The 20238-nt window shown below is 42.3% G+C and overlaps 2 protein-coding genes across 5 annotated transcripts; both read right to left on the bottom strand.

Moving 5' to 3' along the window:
* shtn3 (shootin 3) lies at window positions 1-18432 on the bottom strand. Of its 3 annotated transcripts, none has more exons than XM_048231759.1 (18): window positions 18341-18432; window positions 17137-18037; window positions 15853-15913; window positions 10973-11067; window positions 10682-10844; window positions 10092-10189; window positions 8144-8225; window positions 7546-7640; window positions 7231-7377; window positions 5742-5895; window positions 5189-5363; window positions 4864-4934; window positions 4590-4693; window positions 4279-4293; window positions 3710-3772; window positions 3460-3580; window positions 2482-2770; window positions 1-1604 (listed from the first exon to the last, which is right to left on the bottom strand). In XM_048231759.1, exons 2-18 carry the CDS (start codon window positions 17218-17220, stop codon window positions 1445-1447), a joined length of 1977 nt encoding a protein of 658 aa, XP_048087716.1. In that variant the 5' UTR covers window positions 17221-18037; window positions 18341-18432; the 3' UTR covers window positions 1-1444. The 3 variants fall into 3 exon arrangements, with proteins under 3 accessions (XP_048087716.1, XP_048087717.1, XP_048087718.1); XM_048231760.1 differs by having other exon boundaries at window positions 3460-3577; XM_048231761.1 differs by lacking the exon at window positions 4279-4293.
* On the bottom strand, window positions 18141-20228 carry tmem216 (transmembrane protein 216). 2 transcript variants are annotated; one of them, XM_048231762.1, is made up of 6 exons: window positions 20195-20228; window positions 19612-19625; window positions 19407-19500; window positions 18891-18983; window positions 18598-18799; window positions 18141-18454 (listed from the first exon to the last, which is right to left on the bottom strand). In XM_048231762.1, exons 1-6 carry the CDS (start codon window positions 20205-20207, stop codon window positions 18439-18441), a joined length of 432 nt encoding a protein of 143 aa, XP_048087719.1. In that variant the 5' UTR covers window positions 20208-20228; the 3' UTR covers window positions 18141-18438. The 2 variants fall into 2 exon arrangements, with proteins under 2 accessions (XP_048087719.1, XP_048087720.1); XM_048231763.1 differs by having other exon boundaries at window positions 19461-19500; window positions 20195-20213.
* Window positions 20229-20238: the final 10 nt, after the last annotated feature.

Here is a 20238-nt window from a genome sequence, read left to right as displayed (position 1 = left end):
GGGGCAGTGAATGAGAAAATGGATTGAGACATCTTGGAGGCCAGACACAGCAAAATAAAAAAACTGACACATTTCATGTTTAAATACTTGTACAAAAGCAAATACCTAAATCGAGTGGTATGAAGAATATGTTTGGTAAGGCAAGAAAACATTCCGGAAGTGTTCTGAATTAATCTAGGGTTTACAGGTGTGTGTACAGGTGTTCTTCCTTAAGTAGTCTACAATGAGCAAGAGCAGGTAGGCGTTAGGACTTATGATGGATTCTGTTGGTATATGGACTAAAACTGCTGATTCACTTGAGGCAAGGAATTGCAAAGTTTGTAACAAATATCTCATTGTTCTAACTGCAAGGTTTTGTTTACTTAACATCATTTTCAAAACCACTTGGACATTTCCTATTATGACCATGAGGGATGCATGAAGGTGGCATGATTCTGCACAATTACACTACTTAATGCTATTGCAGAGGATATTGCGTGAACTATTTGGATAGCATAGCCCAGGGATTTGGCGTTATAGGACACACTGCTCCCATCATAGCAGTTAACACTCCATGTGCAAAGCATCCTCAGCAGTGCAAAGTCTCTTTGGGGAACAGTGGTGGAAGACATTACAAGCTGGATTACCTTTCCTCAAAGCTGCTCAACACTAACACTCCATACAATTTCAGATAAGATTAAGAGGCAAGAGTGTCGTATGGGAGGTAGACTGAGTATGTCAGCACCTTTCTGCTTCAAGGCTGTCTTTACAAATCAGAGCAGCTGCATGGCTTTCACTTGCATCTCCAGAGAGCTGTACACCACAATGGGAACCCACACAAGCGTGGATCGAATCCAGATAGCAAAAAAAGTGCCTTCATAGTTCCTGAACGATTTATCCAATTACTGTTTTGTAAACATTGCTCGCTACTGTTGGACTGCTGCACTGGTGAAGCCCAGAGCCTGTGAAACCCCCTATCTCATTACAAAGCCTCAGTGGGAAAACCACACAAAAATGTGACTCAACTCTACTGCCAATAAAATAGCAAAAGGATGGCCATATGGATTCTCCTGGAAACCAATTGCTTAGATGTCAAAGAGTATATCAGAGCCAGTGTACATTTCTGACTGAAATTAGATTAGATGCATAATTAGATTCAGCATTTATAATAACCACATTGCTCCATCCAGGTTGATTTACAAAAGGCTTAACAAAGCCACCACTGAAGTACACTCTCACTTCTTCATTCCAGCTGGCCAATTGGTGGTTATTATTGTGATGACCATTTGCAGGGTATGCCTTTAGAGGACAACTCACACCAGCAGTCAGTTTTTGCATAAAATGTACATTTAAATAACTAAAGCTTTTCAAACTGTATCAGAAACTCAAAAACAAACCAGAGAATACAAAGTCAAACGGGAGAGTGTGCAATGAGGGCAGCATGGCGGTGTCCTGCCTGCTGACACTAGCACTCAGCGTCAGCGGAGGCCGCAGCACTTCCGTTGGCTTCACCGAGGTGGTCGGGTGTGGGGGAGGCCAGCGTGGCGTGCGTGTCCTCTCCCGGGACGGGGTGGCTGATCCCATTGGACTGCACACTCTCGGTCTGCTTCTCACATCTCCCAGCACTGGAAGACACCACAGGCGCGGTCAGGGGACTCACACTGGACCATTTGCTGCTTAAAGGAAAATTCCGGTATTTAGCACTTCGAGTCCCTTTTCTGGTTTGTTTTGGATGAACTAGAGTGGTGGACACCGACATTTTGGCGATTGGTCCTGTCTCGACTTTTCTGACTCGTTTTGAATCGCTTTTGACTACTCAGAGTGGCTGCCAACAGGCATGCTCAAACATGTCCTAAAACAACCCTTAACGTTCGTTTTTAAAACTGTGCAACTCACCGAGTGGTTAGTGGTGTTCGTTGATGTTCCAAAACAAGTAGCATAGTGAAATACAGTTTCTGTCGTGTTTTATTTGGCATTTTGTAAAATCCCATTGATTCTGTTGGAAGACTCATTGCACGTTGATATTACTGCGCCACCGTCTATGCTTCAGGTTCAAATATTGAGCGGAAGTTTATACGCGGTTGTGAGGTGTCTGAAAAAAATAGTTCCACAATACGGCTGGAAATCATACATTGCGCCGATATATATTTGATTTTAATAATCAACGAACACCACTAACCACTCGGTGAGTTGCACAGTTTTGAAAACGAACGTTAAGGGTTGTTTTAGGACATGTTTGAGCATGCCTGTTGGCAGCCACTCTGAGTAGTCAAAGGCGATTCAAAACGAGTCAGAAAAGTCGAGACAGGACCAATCATCAAAATTTCGGTGTCCACCACTCTAGTTCATCCAAAACAAACCAGAAAAGGGACTCAAAGTGCTAAATAACGGAATTTTCCTTTAATTACAGTGCGTTCACAGGTCAAGCTCATGTCACTTTTGTGATGATCAGGTGTTTGTGGAACAGTCTTGATCTGTTTGAGGATAAGTAGCAGAGCTTACCGTACACAGTTGGCATTGTAGCCTGTGTTTGAGGGCCCTTTCTCAGACATGGATCGGCGGACTCCCCCTGCCTGTTTGGCTTCTTTGGGCTCGGTGCCGGTGTCCGAGCTGCGTCTGGCCACAGCCTGGCCATGGCCTGGGTCAGGGCCCGCGGCCGATTCGCCTGGCTCCCCGGGCTCCCCGGGCTGAGGGCTGCTGCCTGCTGCCTCTGCCTCTGGGCCTGCGTCGTTGCTGTGTCCTCCATTCATGCAGTTGGATGAGGACACTTTGTCCAGTCCATCTCTTTCATCTGCAAGAGAAGACACTATAACACTTCTTTTCTGAAGAGAATACTCTAAGAAGTCACTTCTTCAAAAATGATTTACAGGATACAATGGGAGGGTGTGATTGTTTTGCCAGAGCATAATTTCTTTTCATTTTGCCATTTTCTTCGTTTTGTTGATGTCCTCTCTACGTGCCTATTTCACACTTCTATTCAGCTGTAACTGTGGGAAATGTGTTCATTAAAAGAGAGAATACATGGAACCTTTCTATAATAAGAGCTTTGTGTAAGCTTTATCACACTACTGGGGCAAAGTTACATAAGGACTGCGCTTATGTCGCCCCCTACTGGATGCTATAGTGGCACTGTGCAAACAAGAACTTCCAACTCTGCAAGTGCATGCAGCAAAAACATGCATCCCTGGAATGATTTACACAAATAGAATTCTCTATATTTCTCTATGTTGCATCTGCACCTCACAACCACAGGTTGTCACTGCAGGAATCCATGAGTTCTACCAACACTGCACAGGAATTAAAAATACACACAAATATGCACACAACATGATTGGACTGGATGCTATTTTCATATGTGTGTGTGTTGATACTGGAACACATGAGTATGTGTTGATACTGGAACACATGAGTGTGGATAGCAGCTTCATATGTGTGTGTTGATACTGGAACACATGAGTGTGGATAGCAGCTGTGCTGTACCTGCGGGGTCACAGGCCTGCTTGCGTCTCCTCCGCAGTATCACCTCCAGCTCGCTGTCTTTCTTAGCGCTGACCTGCACGGGCTCTTGGAACCCTCGACTGGGGCTCTTCTTCACCGTCTCCTAACACACAGGGGTGGGGCACATCTCAATGACTTCATCACATTTAAAAGAGTTGGAGAGTGTGTGGATTGGGGTGTGTCAGTAACTCATGTGTATACTGAAGCTGAGAGAAGCATTCCTATCAGGTACCAGTATTCCTTTCAGCTCCTCCATTGCGCTCTCCTGGGGTTTTTCCTCCACTGCAGGTGCTGGCTGAAATTCAATTATTAAAACATTGTGACAATTGTGACATGCTACAATATGTTGATCCATAATCTGAAACAAAAGTCAGTGTAATGTAGGCTACTTTGGCTTTCATGATCTCTTAGAATCTCTTAGAATTAAACTACCAAACCAAAGGTACTCAAGTCAGAATGTGCAGCTGGTTACATTTAAAAAAGCACCAGGCACAGCATCATATTATTGATTTGCAGGGGTAACTAGCTAGCAGCCCAGTCAATCACTGCCTGGTTTGATTGACTGGTTTTTGTACCTGGAAATAGAATTTGCCTGGAAGAAAATCCTGACGCCACAAAGAAAGGCAGAAAATGTACTGCTGTACTGCTGTCATCATGATACTACTCTTTCTGTTGTCTTCTGTTCTATATACTCTGTTCTTTTAATGGTCATCATCAACAAGGCATGTTCAAATCATGATGAAGTTAGCTGCCATTCCATTGAGTTGAGATCACAGCGAATCAATGAATTCATTAAATCACCTTCACTCCAAATCTCTTCAATGATGAAGTCAGTAGAGAGAGGGGGAAACAGAAACATGTTGATTAGATGGACACTGCAACTACATGATCACATGTTGATTAGATGGACACTGTAACTAGATGGACACATGTTGATTAGATGGACACTGCAACTAGATGGACACTGCAACTAGATGGACACTGGCAAATGAGTAGCTGAAAAAGCACTTATCTGATGGCAGACAGAATGGACAGAGTGAGCATGGTCAGGTGTGAAGACTGGTAGACTAGACGCTAGCGCTTCAGACGCCGCTCCTGTTTGGGTGCCTCACCTTTGTGTCCGGTCCTTTCACTGGCCTGAGCACCACGCCATGTTTGATCCTCTCCATCATCTCATTCACTGCCTTTACTTTTACATCATCCACACCCGCGTCCGCTACAGGGAGAAACACACACACACACACACACACACACACACACACACACATGAATGGAGATCCACAGACAGACAGACTCGGTAACAGCAGGTCCACAGATGAAACATGGCTGATGGTTTGCGCAGCCAAAAAGGCAGGAGCAGACGGCGCACGGCAGAGCCACACTCACCAGGCACCGGCTCGGTCTTCAGGGGGCCCTTCCCACTCTTGGAAGACTTCCTCATGATTGCAATGAGCGAGCTGTCACATAAAGATGGAAAATGGAAATGAACAACGACATAATTCTGACTTCACATGCATTAAGATATGTCCATCTGAAAATGAATCATGATAATTCCTAGTGGGGCAGGAATATGGCGAATAGTGTGGTCTGTGTTAGGGGCAAATAAAAGGATGTGCTAGAATTGTCCAGTGAAACACAACAAGATTAACATGTCCTCTAGAGATGTGAAAATGTTGGTCAGACAGAGTGGCTTTTGCAAGTAGAGCATTACCTGAGGGGGTTGCAGCGAGAGGGGGGAGGAGGAGGAGGAGGAGGAGGTGGGGGAGGAGGAGGTGGAGGGGGCTGAGGAGGAGGAGCGGGGGGAGGAGCTGTCCCAGGAGACGGTGCTGCCGCTGCGGCTGCCTCCACTGGATCCGGCCCTTTCTGCGCCTCCAGCAGCTCACGCACTGAGGAGGGGAGGAGTAGAGATGTGCCCCCATTAATCACAGCCACAGTGTACCGCCACATCTACTAGTGAGCTTAAAGGCACACAATGTAGCTTTTGTTATCAAAGACAAGATGTGTTTATAGACGTCAGGCAATAAAGAAAATACAGTGTTTACAAAGCCTTTTATTGCATTGCAAAATATATGCATCTATAATTCAAATGACTGGTACTGACAGATAAACTGCACATTCAGAATGTGAATAAAAACACACTTATTATTGACACCAAAGACCACATGTAATCTAAACGTTTACAGTTGCCAGGAGCCTAATGAAATCACAAATATTTAAACTTTTTTGTGTTATTTTGGGTTGCATTACACATCTGTGTGTGTTACCTCGGCTTTCAAGAGTTATTCTCTTCTTCTCTTCCTCCTGTAGTCGGACGTCAGTCTCCTTCTTCTCCTCCTCGAGCAGATCCAGCTGCCTCTGCATCAGGCCTAGTTGCTTGCGGAGGGCACACTCCTCAAACTCCGCCTCGAGAGCCTTCACCTGTGGAAAGGCACGACATGACACTCACAGTCTCTCAAGAGCCACAGCAACAAATCACCCATCTGCATGACGTGAAGGTCTACCTTCAGATCCCACAACACATCTCCTGTGATCAACACGGTTGGAATAATTCACAGGCACGAGAATCGAATGCTTCAGTGGAGAGTGCCACTGCTCTTCTGGCCTGTGTACATTGTTAGTAGTAAACAGCAATCCCCCAGTAAACGGTATTGATTGACATCCTGTGAATTTGGCATCCAGCTGCACTCCCCTGTGTTAAGGGCGAATGCATCAGGCTCTTTCTGGACTGTCTGCTGGATGGGTGTGGAGTAGGGATGCGGCTAGCAGAGTTCCAGAAGGCAGGTCCCAGTCAGCACTTTGGCTCTGTGGCAGTGATTGTACAGCACATGGACAAATGTTTGTGCTCACTGGTAAACAGCCGTTTTCAGCAGATGGACTGGCCACAGAGCCCATCTGAGTATTGTCTGACGAGAATATAACAGACTAATTTGATCATAATAGACAATAAAGTGTTATTAGGGGTAAAACATCAAGTAAATGTCAGAGACGTAGAGGATAGAGCACATATACTTCTAGTTTTGTTCGTGTGAAACTATTGTGAAATCTTAAAAAACGAAATAGTCATACTCCCTCATCTCTAAGTGAGAAAGTACTATTACAATATTACACTAATTATAACATTAGAATTTATAAATAACAAACTGCAATTAGCATATTTGTTGATGATGCAAAATTCAGAATGTGCAACAAAAAGTCTGCTTTGGGACAGTATATGGTTAAAAAAAAAATGTGGGTAGTTTAGGCCTGATTTGTCATCTGTAACAAGTTAAGTCCCCCTCATAACTTAACAACGACAAAGTCCATTTTCATCAATGAATCTCTTCTCTGTCATGACAGCTGGCAAACTTCAAAGGAGTCTGTTTGATGTAGTGGTGCTGTAGTTGCTATGGCTGCTTTGAGAACTGCCTCCTACATCCTCCTCCAACGTCTTCTCATATCCTGGTGCATCATCTCTTGAGAGACGTCATTGGAGTGCTGACGCTGCAGATTTAGCACAGCTCTCCAGCAAGACCTGCTGCTAGAAGGGACTCTGGCTTCTCACCAGCATGCCAGTGTCAGTGAGTTCAGAGACCCCGACGTGTGAAATGTTGTAACTGTGATGGATCACAGGTCGTCTGTCAGACAGGCTTGATCAATCTCAAGACGAACAGAAGCGCAGGGCTTAAATGTTTAACTCTGCCCTCTATGCACTGCGGTGAACAAAGTTCCTGGTGAAAAAGAAGAGGGCGCTAAGAGAGGCTGGAGCTTGCGTACCTTTTGCTGGTGCTGTACTCTCTCTTGCTCCAGAGTCTTGGTGAGGCTGGCCACGTCCTCCAGGGCCTTGAGGAGCTGCAGGCTGGGCTCAGACTGCTGCATCAGGATCATGCTCTGGCGGTTCGCCTCCTTCTGCTTCACCAACATCTAGAGACAGGCCATCGAGCCCAAGAGTCACGACACCTCAACCAAACTTTCTAATAGTCCTAGTCTAATTTAGTGCTCTTACTTTAGCATCTGCAGATTGTGAAGGCTACAGATAACTAAATTAGGGTAATTTCATATGGCTGTAGTCAGATTTTGCTCAGATTTTACCTCGTGTGCATAGGTCTCAGCTTTCTGTCGAAGACTCTCCTCCAGATCCAGTTGCTCCTTCAGGCCCTCATACTCATGAGCTGCCATCATGGACACTGTACAGAATCACACACACACACACACACACACACACACACACACACACACACACACACACACACACACACACACAGTTTCATGATGCATGCCACTGTTCAAGTGTGCACTGAGCAAGCTATATCTTGGTTTAATAATCTTCACATAACTATAACTCAAGCCAATAAAATATGTTTACAGTAAAAATGTTTACAGTGGTCAATGTGTGGATGTGGATTGGGAAGGGGGAAGGGGGCTGAGAGTAAGTGATGTGAGTGTTTCTACAGGATGGGAATATGGACGTTTCCTGCAGCTAATTTGATTAGGGGCATGCCTACGTGCTCTGGGGATCTGTGGGTTGGAAGGACAGATGTGTCCATCCCTAGCACAGAAGTTCCCAGATGTACACAAATCCATTTTCTCCTTTACTGTTGTGGCTACCCTGCCTTGGAAGAATGTTAGTGACATGATACCATGTTTTCAGTCCACACTTTATTCAAAAGACTGAAGTGCATTTGCTTACCTCTGTTAAACCTCTTTATGGTCTTGTTTTGGTGTTCAATTGTTTTGTACAGTTCCTTCATCTCTGCTTGTTCCTTTTCAGTCTATTAAATGATAAGGTCAATTCCATGTTAGACAGTATGACCATAATACATGGACATCCTCCAGCAAATTAAACTTCAGTTACAATAAGCATGTCATGTGATATGAGATATACTGTGTGTATATACATACAGAGGTCACTGTAGTCAGAACTGCAAACTGTACTCTTTGTGTATACAGTTGATAAATAAACACAACCTATGATACCACTGTCCAACTTGAAATCAACAGTGTTTGACGGAGGACATTGCTCTGCAGTCCTGGGTATCTATCTGCGGTAGTAGCGGTCAGCAGTCAAGGCCACCCTCAGACCATAGTTCGAATTACAGGGGGTACTGAGGGGTACTATACCCCCCAATGAAGGCCCAGTACCCCCCAAAGAGACAGAAATATCAGTTTTGGGGGGGTCAGATAATTTTTCTGATATTGTGAAAAAATATCATTACAGTTACAATACAAGTCAGCTCCTATTTTCACTGTAGGAACATTTTAATGTAAAGCGATTTCAGAAACCCCTATTGTGGACCGTACCATTTTTAACCACCGTGGCGCTATAAGCAACTGAGCAAGTGTAAACATTGAATGACAAAACGCTAGGTAAATTCCTCCAGTAGGCTAAATTCGGTTTGCTGCTGACGTGCATGGGTAAATGTAAGTTGCTAACTGACGTCTAGCTTGTTGAAAATGTGTTATTATACAACCTTCATTTATAAACGTGTTTGTTCTTTCATAGCTCATGTCACCTCTTCATACATTGAATTACTGGCTACTTCCCTGCTACTTACTTACCCACTGAGGCTAGTAAAGTGGACCTTGGTTAGTTACCTTGGTTAGGACCTTGGCAAGGTAATTCTCTATTTAAATAAACCTTTACATTGTGGTGTTGTCATTTCCAAGGAGATGAACTCCATAGCCTAGGTGTCCATTCTCATTATATCTTGAATAAATTATTGTGCCCTATTTGAAATTAGTTTGGCACAGATCCTGTGTTTTTATATTACCGGTATGCTCAAGAGGGTCTGATGTAGCTAAGCCTACAAAATATCAGTGAAACCTGTGGAAACATAAAATACCCCAAGTAGCTTTGGCTAAATATGTGCTAGTATTTGAATTTGTTTATAATTGGTTGGTATTGTTTTTACATTCTATTATTTCATGTTTTTAGTTTGATGAATGTAGTTTCATCTGAGAACCCTGATACTATCTTAATGAAACTATTTTATTTTATTCAAAGAGACACTATGAGGAGAAGGAAAGGGCACACAGACATCAGGCACTTTTTTGGTGCTAAAAGAGTAAGCAGGAAATATTAACACTAAGATCTACAAACAATTACATTAAAAGTGTAGGTGCAGGTTTTATACACTGTTCATATGTGTTAAGGAAAGGGGTACCCAGCAGGCAGTAGAGGTACAGGATAAAAGCTGTGAGCAGGCCGCAGGGAGACGACACGGTGAGGGCAGAGTTGATCAAAACAGTTCTTTTTTGGATATACAGTATAAGAACGATGAGATATGCTGTAGCCTACTGATTATCAGTTTGTGTGTTGCGCAACACATGTTGCACTTGGCGATCACGGTGGGGATTGATATGGTAATGGACCATGATGGTCAGAAGAAGTGAAGGAGCAGTACCCCCCAATTATGGTGGGGTAATTCGCACTCTGCCTCAGACTCATCATCCAATTGTGTTGAGACCTTGGTGAACTAACGCTGTAATGATTTAACGATCTGATGCTGCCATTTTGACTATAACGAGGCCACAGTTTTTGATTAGTCAGTATTTGGATTAGTCGGGTAAAGACTGCATGTTTAATCAGTGTGCTCCAGCCAGTCTTGTTTGTTTTGATAGCTGTGACGGCCGGTCACCTGTGTGGCGAGTTCCTCGATCTTTTTGTGGTGCTCCTGGAGCTGACAGGCCAGCTGTTTCTTCTCCTCCAGAAGGCTGCTAACGGTCACCTGGAGATCTGAAGCAGGACGGGACAGTCACTGAGCTAACCTTACCACTGTTGGTCTCATGAAATATAATGCAACATAATCTCTGAATACGGCACATGAACAAAAACAACATTAATATTTGAGGAATGATATTAACTGACCACAGACACCAAACTGTTTAAAACTGTTTTAAAATATCAAATATCACTAATCTGGCCATTGTGTAAAGAGGATCATCTTAAATAGCAATGCATCATATGAGTCCATCAACAGTGTCAAACAGATTGTAGGGATCACTAAAATGAAAAGATAAACATGGGCATGAGAACATGTAATCCTTCAAATGGAGATTTACTACCAAATCACTACAATGGCTGATAAACGTCTGTCCATAAAGAAAAAAAAACAACTAAGATGGCTCCTTCAGAAACTCAATCCATTATTTGTTTATGTGTGCACTCCACTATTAACATTGTGACTGACCAACAACACTGAAGTGTAAATGGCCTGTATGTGCTGACCTTTGACCTGCTGTTGATACTGGGTGTAGGGGTCAGGGCTCGGGTCCTGAGGGTCGGATTCCTCCTCCAGGGAGATGCAGTCAGAGATACTGGGCAGCAGTTCATCCAGACAGGGCCGCGACGACAGACTCAGGTACTTCAGCTTTCTGTTCTCACAGTTAAGCTACACATACACAAAGCATAAAGTGCTGGATCAACTGCAGTGGTCCAAATGAGTATTCTTACAGGATCTCTTTTAACATTGCTACACAAGAGAAGTGAAATATATATACGCAGTCCAGGAAATATTACCTTTGTAGCGAGGGCTTCTGCATTCTCTCTGCAAGATTTTTCTATCTCCAGTTGAGTCTGCAAAACGCTCACCTCCTCAATCACCATCTGGGAAACTAGGGCAAACACAGGGCTTTAATAAACAACCAGAATCAAATAATAGACCGAACAAACAAATATGCACTGCTATAGAGCAAGACAAACTCAGACTATCATGAGAAAACTTCTCAAATATATCACTGGAAAATGCCACCTTGCTCATACAACGTCATCCAGGGTAAAGTGTGACAAAAATGGATCATATAGATTTAGCTTTGAACACAGTTTAGTTCAGGGGTCAGGAAAGCTTGCTTTGAAAATGTTTTAAAACACAGGCATCATACGGACACATGGGTGTAATCTTAACCCTTAAAGGTGTAGGTTTTTGAACATTCTAAGTTCCGCAACAATTGAAGGTTCTAAAATTCTATGTTGAATTCAATGAACCCAGATATTCTTTAGAATGTTAATTTCCCAACATTCTGTGACGGTACTCCTTTAAGGGTTAAATGCTTTATCGTCACTTGAATTATTCAGCCTTCTGATTTAAATCATTTGATGTAAAACACTGTATGTCATTAAAGACATAGAAACTGAATTCCTTGATCAAATAAACACAATGCAGCTAATCCTTTGTCTAACGTAACACTGCAGATCCATCATCATCTCAGTATCACAATTATCAGAGACAACTGAGCCATAGCACTGTGTCCATTCACACAACACACATATGCAGTGGGATCAGACTGCTCAGAGGCTACTCACCATGTCAAGAACTAAAGAGGCTGTGAAGCCTGCTGCCTGCTGACTACAGTAGTGGACACAGTTTTCACCAGTCTATGCAGAAGTGTTATATATTATATATATTATATGTAATAAGTGATACATTTCTGTGAAAACAACAGAACTAAACAATCAAATCTGATGTAAACTGACTTTTATTCAAAAATGGATTGATCATTTTGATGAAAATGACAATATGTGCTTTAATTTTATGCAGCACACATACTGACACTCATACTGCTGGTAACTCAAGCCTCCAAAGCTGCCCCTCTGTGGGGTATCTGGTGTCACCCTCATGTCAGGCTTGAAGTGTTATTTCAGCAGCAGACCTCTTTTACTCTCCAGACATTCTGCCCCCCACCACTGCAGTGCACTCATCTTTAACCTCAACCCAGTGCCATCCAACCACACAGCCCTCCCAACATCTAAGCACACAGCCCTCCCTACACACAAGCTCATCCCACATCCTTCACTGACACTGAGCCATATCACTCCAGCCTTTAACTGTAAACATAAAGTGCATCAGCAATACAGTAAATAATGTTATTTCCTTTGAAAGGTCAGGGGCACCCTGTTAGATGCATGTCTTCTGAGGGTGTAGTTGCTCTGGCAGTAAATGAGTCATTTGTGAATGGGATTCTAGCAGCCAGGGAGGAGCGCCAGCGTCTGCACTGTGCTTTCCCGTACAAAGCAGCTGGTGAATTATTCATGGGTGCTGCCTTGCTCTGCTAGTAGCTAGTCTGGAATTGGGAATTAGGCACGTAGCACGCTGACATGATCACTATTTCCCCCAAACAATTTCAAATCTCTTCGGGCTTGTTGTTTCCCTTTCATGTAGCACACCCATGAGAGTGCACCTTGCAGCACAGAACATACATTCACAGCACTGGCACTGGGTGATTTGAAGAATAGAATAATATAGTAATAAATTTTTTTTTTTTTAAACTGAGAAATTCCAGTATAATTACAATATAAATATGAATTAATTATCTAATTTTCTAACATTATTAATCAATTTATATATTGCAAATTAAGTATACAGCCTATTTACAGCTTGATTTTGGAAAGTCAGATATTAAAGACTACATCTGGAGCAAAATTTCATGTCAACTTTCTGTCCTGCAAGGAATTACAACCTCATGAACTACAACCTTTTTTTAATAAATTACATTTTTTATCAACTAACATCACTGAAGGGCTAGAAAATATATTGTGTATGCTGTGCCGGATGCATGGTCATTTCTTCAGCAGTAACCTACAACAGGGTAGCATCCCCTGAAAAGATGATCAACATAACCCTGTTCTCTCCCTGTAATCCATCATTTGCCTCTTGTTGTACAAAGGACAAAGACCATATTCTTCCTATGCAGCAACATCATCTGGCTGTTTTTCATAAGACAGTCAATCATGAGAAAGACAATACAGCTACACCCCTATGGCTATATCTCTCACCTGGGTACAATGTTGTGCTGAGGGCAAACATCTGTGCTCCAAATAAACATGTGCCAGTTCTAGCCTTTTGTTCTCAGAAGTGATCTACTGGTAGCAATTTCAAATCACACTCCTTTCACCAGCCCATCAAACCTTTGTGCCCAGTCAGCGGGTCTGATGAATGACTGCTCCGTTTAACAAAGCATGGTGGATCATTCACAATTTCCCCGTCTGTGACTCAAGAGTGGCCTGCATTAAACATGTGGGTCATTTACATACAGCCGCAGAGCAGAGCAGAGCAGAGGCCTCAGCAGTGTGGCACGGGGAGCGCTGTGGATCTGTCCTAGTGGAGCACCCCTGACTCATTGGCTCTGTTCATTCCCCTCGCTCATGACAGACTGCTAACGCATTGCTCTGGGGCCGTCTTGTGTGGATATTCTAGGTCAGTAGCTACTCTGTGCTTAATGCTGCATAAGGAAAATATGGCCTCAGAAAACCTGCAGCAGAGGCACAGAAACACATAAAGGCCACTGTAAAAATGAGAAAGCATTCCATTCGCCATATGTGTACAGTTTTTGTACAAATTACGATTGCTTTTAAAAAATATAAATAATGTGTGCATAAGCATATAGCTATAATAAAGATGTATAAAAGACAAACATGCTACATCATACTGAAGATATATAAATTGATATTAGATAGATTTGGCTCTCATTATAGCATAGCTTTGGCAATCATTATTTCACAGTGGCACACAGATTATTGATGCGTGTCTGTTAATTAACTAGCACAGATTCAGCACTATTATGTGCACTGGAGCCTCTCTCAGAGCCATGAGGTGGGAAACAGCTGCTGTACCAGACACACACGGTGCCTCCCAGATACTCAACGGCACTTTCCCCAAAGCAGCCAATCATCAAATAGCATTCCAACCAATCAGGAGCTACCAGCACTAGGGCATTGTCCTGCAAGTCAGCAAGTAGGCCAATAAACACTCACATTTGCAGCGTCATGTTAGACACTGCACAGAAAAATGTGAAAACTGTCATTCTAATTCAGTTATCTAAATATATTTTTAAATCAATTCCTTAGAAATGCATGCAGTGCAATTGCTGATGATGTTTAATCATCAAATGTTAGCATGAAATATGCTTTCTGTCATGACTAAATTGAATGTGAGGCATACATTGTCTGATAGCTTGGGAACAGTATGCTCATGAAATATACAGCAGCAGGTAAAGGCCCATGCATGAACTCCAATTGAGGGCTGCAATGTGGGCAGAGGCATCCACTCATTTTCTACTGATTAATGATTTATAACAGGAGTGAATAATTCAGTGAAATAACATGACAGGGATGAGTATAGAATTAGTTGTGGTCTACATTTCCTCCCTGGGGGGTGGGACAGTATTTTGGATGACTCCAGTGGACATTAAAAAAGCCCCTCAGTGTTCGGTTCAGAGGGAGGTCCTCTGAACACCTGTTTTTTGGACAATGGTCATACACGATGCTATACACTATTATAGTTGTAACATGAGGTAGCCTACTGTTTCTTCAGGCATCATGGCACAGTCTTGCCTGACACCATCATATTTAACTTACAGGACCTGAAAAGATAATACTAAGTAACGGGGAGCATCAGCATTCATAGGGCTACAAGAGCAACGTACGCTGTTACTTTCAAACGCCTTTCAAAACCTTTTTTCAATTACCTTCATTGTCTAGCATCACGTCAAGAGTATATTTGCAACGAGAGCTATGAAGCAAACAAGTAAACATCTGCTGCAGGAATTCAAGCAAGTAACTTTAGCACAAAACAATTTGTGCTAAAAATAAACAAAAATATGAACAATTATGTTTTAAAAACAAACCAAAACAAAAACAGTGAAGCATCTCTCTAAACTGTGTGATATAAATCAATGTAGGACTGTTTGGACTGTTTGTACTGCTGTTATCCTCACAAATCCTCAGACTGTTATCCTAAGCCACTGGACAAAGCCCATTAAAAGAAACATTATTAAATCGGAAAAGGTTCTAAACTACACTGAGACTTAAAAAAAACATGCATGCAAGTAGAGAAGTATTGTGCTAGAACATAAAGAAATTTGTAAATGTATTTTTGAAGAGGCCACCTGAACACGTCTTCTTACCTAAGAGCAGTCTTCAGACAGACTTCCAGCAGCCAGCGTGTTTGCAGATCAATTGTTAATGGTGGCTGTATTTCATTACATGTCACCAGGTACGTAAGGTCACCAAAACACAAATGCATTACATGGGCTGGGTTTGAGTAGTCATGGAAACTGGGATAACCCCTTGAATGTGGGTGTGGATGGCCATTCAGAAATCAGCTTCCAGACAATTGTCATTATGGGATGGGTGTGGGAGGAGGTGTCACAAGGTAAGAGAGGGCAAGTATTGGGCTGAGGTAACAAGATGTCTAATGAAATCGACTCCCTCTCTATTTCCGCTAGTGAATAAAGGAGTGAGGGCAACAATATCCCTTTTTAATGTCTTACTATTCTGAGAAAGAAAGTGCTGTAGAAAACCACTGAATTTGACACACTACACAAACACTTTAAAACGATGTTGTTGATAGAAGATATACCTGGAATACAGTGCATCTCAGTGCATAAGGGTGTTAAACTCACCTCGCTTGATGTGTTTCAACTGTCTTTCTGCTTCATCTCTTTCTTCTGTCAATCGTGTGCACTTAAGAGGAAACATAAGAAATCCATCCTGTTAGGTTTCAACCCAACTGTATGCACATTCTGAGTTAACAATCTGATTTAAAATTCTAAATGATACTACCAAAGAGTAAAGTAAGCCTACAATTGCCTACAAGTAAAATGCTTGGGTGACAACATGTTTACAAAATAAATGCAGGAGCCTTAATGAAAGTATATGTTCTGTGTATAATAATTATATGATTTGAACTAAGCAGATACAGCATATAGTCTACTCCTTTGAAATGGTTTGATGAGGTAGATGTTTCCACATGGTTGGCTCTTAACCATAATTAGGAGTAAAGGCAAAGCTACCTATTCTGAAGGCATGTCCTGACTTTGGGAAATATTTCCCTGAACCTCCTGTTTGTTAGGACTTCATTAAAGCAAGAAACGTTCCTGTCAATTCAGATTCTTGTCAGGTAAGTGGTATCCTGGCAGCGGATACAAGTTCGGCTCTACCTTGGTGCATGTAAGGCATCATTATGAGCAGACTCCAGTTTCTGATTTGACCACCTTGATCCTGTAAACCCAGCTGCCTTTAACAGCTATAGGGAAACATGCCATTTGAGGAGGATGCACATGGCCAAGCTCTGCTCCACTATTACCCAGCCAAAAACAAATTAATCTTTTTAATCTAGACCCCCACCCTGAGCTACTTCAATCCTCTTGCACATTCATTTCAAAGATGCGCAAATACTTTCCCACCCAATCATTTCATACAATAAAGGGAAAGTGCATTTCTAGAAATTTGGGTTTCACAAATGGCATCTCAATAATTTACATTCTGAGGGATCCATTCCTACTATCCTAGTAGTATAGTCTAGTTTTGTGCCTGGTGTAGCCTAGGCTATAGGCTACTAATGAACTGATCAAAGAATGACACATCATTTAAAAGGATAAAACATGATCAGAAAATGCCAATAAAATAACTTATCCATATCAATGGCAAATTTATGGGAGGGGTCTTCCTAGTTTTTACTAAATGGAAAATCTCGAGAAGCAATAGGATCTGCCTGGTGTCAAAGGAGATGGGAGTGCCAAGTCAAGCCAAGGAAAATCACAATGCCGGCTTCTTCGCCCATGCCTCAAAAACGATAGCCGCTAGAACCTTGACCACACGACACTAAATCCACGTGAAACAGATAACAAAATAGGCATGGCATGATCACCAGCAGAGAGACACCATTTAACAAAAGAATCACTCACCTCCGTTTTCACTTTCTGAGCCACCACCTCGCCGTCTCCACAGCCCTCCATCTCTGCCACCGACGAAGATGAACAAGGAAGCATCACCCAACCAAACGCACAATAGCTAGGGTCCGTTATAAAAACTGAGCATGTGGTGAATGAGTGTATCCTGCGTGTTTTTTAAACAATAAATATTATTGTTTGATATGAATACTTAATTTACATATTATTTATGCATTCATTCTATTTCTGTCAAATGAAGCTACCGGCCCGAGCACATCCGTCTTGCATCCAAGAACCTAGGTTGACAGCGCAATCCCTGATCAGACGGAGCTACCCACCCCTCCTCCTATCCCCATCCTACTGCACACACGCAAAAGCTAGTGGAAGGCTACTGGCTGAGTTGCGTCCCAATTCTGAGCTGTAGCCAAAACGCTGATGAATGCGCAAACCCCGCCCATTATCGCAGATTTGGGGGATTAAGTCATCCATCATCTGCCCCTTCGGACCATTGCAGAACATGTAAGTAGACAAATATACTTCAAGTTATACAAATAGGTCCAAATAACATTGCACCTAAATACAAAAAACATCAAGTTTATTTTAAACCTGCCTGCTTTAAGTAGACATAGGCCTATGAGAGAGAACCATTGAACAACTGAGCAACATTGCAGAAATATTACTTTTTCAGCAAGTTGTGCTACCAATGAGAAGCTGAAACAAGCTAAGGGATGGTGGTAGCAGGTGATACGCCGGGTTTGAGTGGGATGTGAGAAAAAGCCGATAGAACAGACAGCTGCTTTCAAATGTATTGTCAGAGCAGGCTTATGGCAAACTAGTAGAGCCCTGGTCCCAACTGTCCCTGAGTCACATGCAGCGTCCAAGTGGAATTGGGAACAAATGTCCCACAGTATCACTCCTAGAGAGAAATCAGATCATTATTTCAAAGTGACATTGCTTTACCCCACAATGAGTGTGTCCCTTCCCATACCCTTGTTATCAAACAAAACAACAAATCTGAAAATGTTTAACAATTTATTACAAAAATACAATATCAAAAATCATTGTACAAATTTTCAAAAGTTGATAGGACCAAGAACATAAAATGACTAGCTTTGTACAACCAGTACACATGATACCCCTATCTGTAGTTATACAGCCATATAGACACATTCTTAAATAAAGTTTATACAAAAAAACACACATAATAGAAACAACATACATCTTATTCTCATGTGACTAGGCCATCCAAGGCTCAGTCAAATCTCAATCATTGCAGATTTCTTCAACATTGTTTGTCTCCAGACAAAGAGGACTTTATCAGTATACACTTGACCTTAAATATAGAAAGAAAAGGACAAATCCAATTAGCATAAGCTAATGTGGGGCAAAGTATTGGATAGAAATTGTACTATTCTGTGTACCACATTGATTGCATTTATTTATAATAAACTTTATCAATCAACTTTATCAACTTACCAAGAGAAAGTTGAGATACACATTATCCCGAGAATCAGTTCAAAGCCATAAAAGCACAAAAGAATAGCATTGAGTATAAACTCAAGCCTCAGCACAAACGTCTGCAGCAGCAGATAGTACACACAGAGCGCTGTGCATGGCACCAGCACAGCCACACTCACTGACATGGCCAGCTTGTGCTCACAAAGGTTCCCCTTCCAGCCTACAAACACAGAAAGGCCACAAAAGCATTAACCAGTGTGGACAGTGCCGTCGTCATCGTATAAGTGTGCACTTCTGGCAAATATACCCACCATAAAAGAGTCTGAGGATTTCTACACCAAGAAAGAGAAGAAGCAACACAATGTCCAGGATGAGATTTGGCGATGGATATGGAAGCATAACACCTGTATGTAGGGGAGACACATTAGAACACTCAAGAGGTCTTAATGCCCATCTATCCAGTAGCAGTAGGAGCATACTGTACTGTTGTTGGTGGCACGCCTACTGTCCTGCCCCAGTCACTTACTGTCTTGTGCCATTTGCCTACTGTCCTATGGCACTTGCCATCTTTCTATGGGTTAGGGTTAGAGATAGGGTTGTTATAGTGGGCAAGTGGCACGGGACAGTAAGCGAGTGGCGTGGGTCAGGGCAAGTGGCACGGGACAGTGGGGAGTGGCGTGGGTCAGGGCAAGTGGCACGGGACAGTGGGGAGTGATGCGGGACAGTAGGCGAGTGGTGTGCGCCACCAATAACAGTAAAGTACCGTTGTTGCTCCAGCTGCTTCTCCACAGGCTACACGTCATAGCCTAATGCCTAGAATAACATACCTTTATACACAAACATAAGACACTCTGTGACAAAGAAGACAGCAAAATACCAACTGTTGAGGTAAAGGAGAACCTGCAGTGGTGTGGAGGAAAGCTGTGAGAATTGTTAAGGCGGGTCTACAGTCTACCGAGTATTTCCCCCCAACAAAATTCAGTACAGTGTGGCAGACTACAGAAGCCTTCTTTTTTCAAAGTAAAAGGATACTATTAGATGTTTCCCTGCAAAAGAGATACACAGTTATTCAACAAAAGAGGACAGGTGAAGAATTAATGCAGGCAGAGGTTCTGGACACGAACGACTTGTTATCATCACTAAGACGATAATCTAGCAAAAGACAACAGTTAACGTTAGACAGTCATGCTTGCTTGCTAGCTTGGCTAAGTTACGTCGAAGCACAACAATATATTGTGCTGCAAAGCGGTAACGTTAACGTTACAAACTTCTCAAACATAAAATTCATGATGCTTCAAAAAACGTACAGGGAAAGCGAACCAGCTGGAATTTACACAATTTGAAGTTAACATTAACGTTAAAGTTACTCATAATAATTTACCCAAGATTTAGAAGCTAGTAGACATGTCAAGTTAAACTGTTTTGAAGTGACAGTATCTCACTTGATGAGCAAACATAACCGTTTTCAATTCGAGACTGGTTCATTTTTTTTGAAAACTACAGCACATTCACTAGTTATCTAAGAACTATATGTACAGCTATTCTGCATTTTCTACATCCAAAGCTTGAACGAAGTCTTCGTATTTCTACTAAACATACAGTGAATACGACTTACCACTGCCCGCCATGTTGAAATACCATGGAGACAGCGTCACTACT

The sequence above is a fragment of the Alosa alosa genome, chromosome 21, assembly GCF_017589495.1.
Source record: "Alosa alosa isolate M-15738 ecotype Scorff River chromosome 21, AALO_Geno_1.1, whole genome shotgun sequence".
Lineage (NCBI taxonomy): Eukaryota > Metazoa > Chordata > Actinopteri > Clupeiformes > Clupeidae > Alosa > Alosa alosa.
The sequence above is the reverse complement of the archived record's forward strand: the minus strand, read 5'-3'. Positions and strand labels throughout refer to the sequence as shown.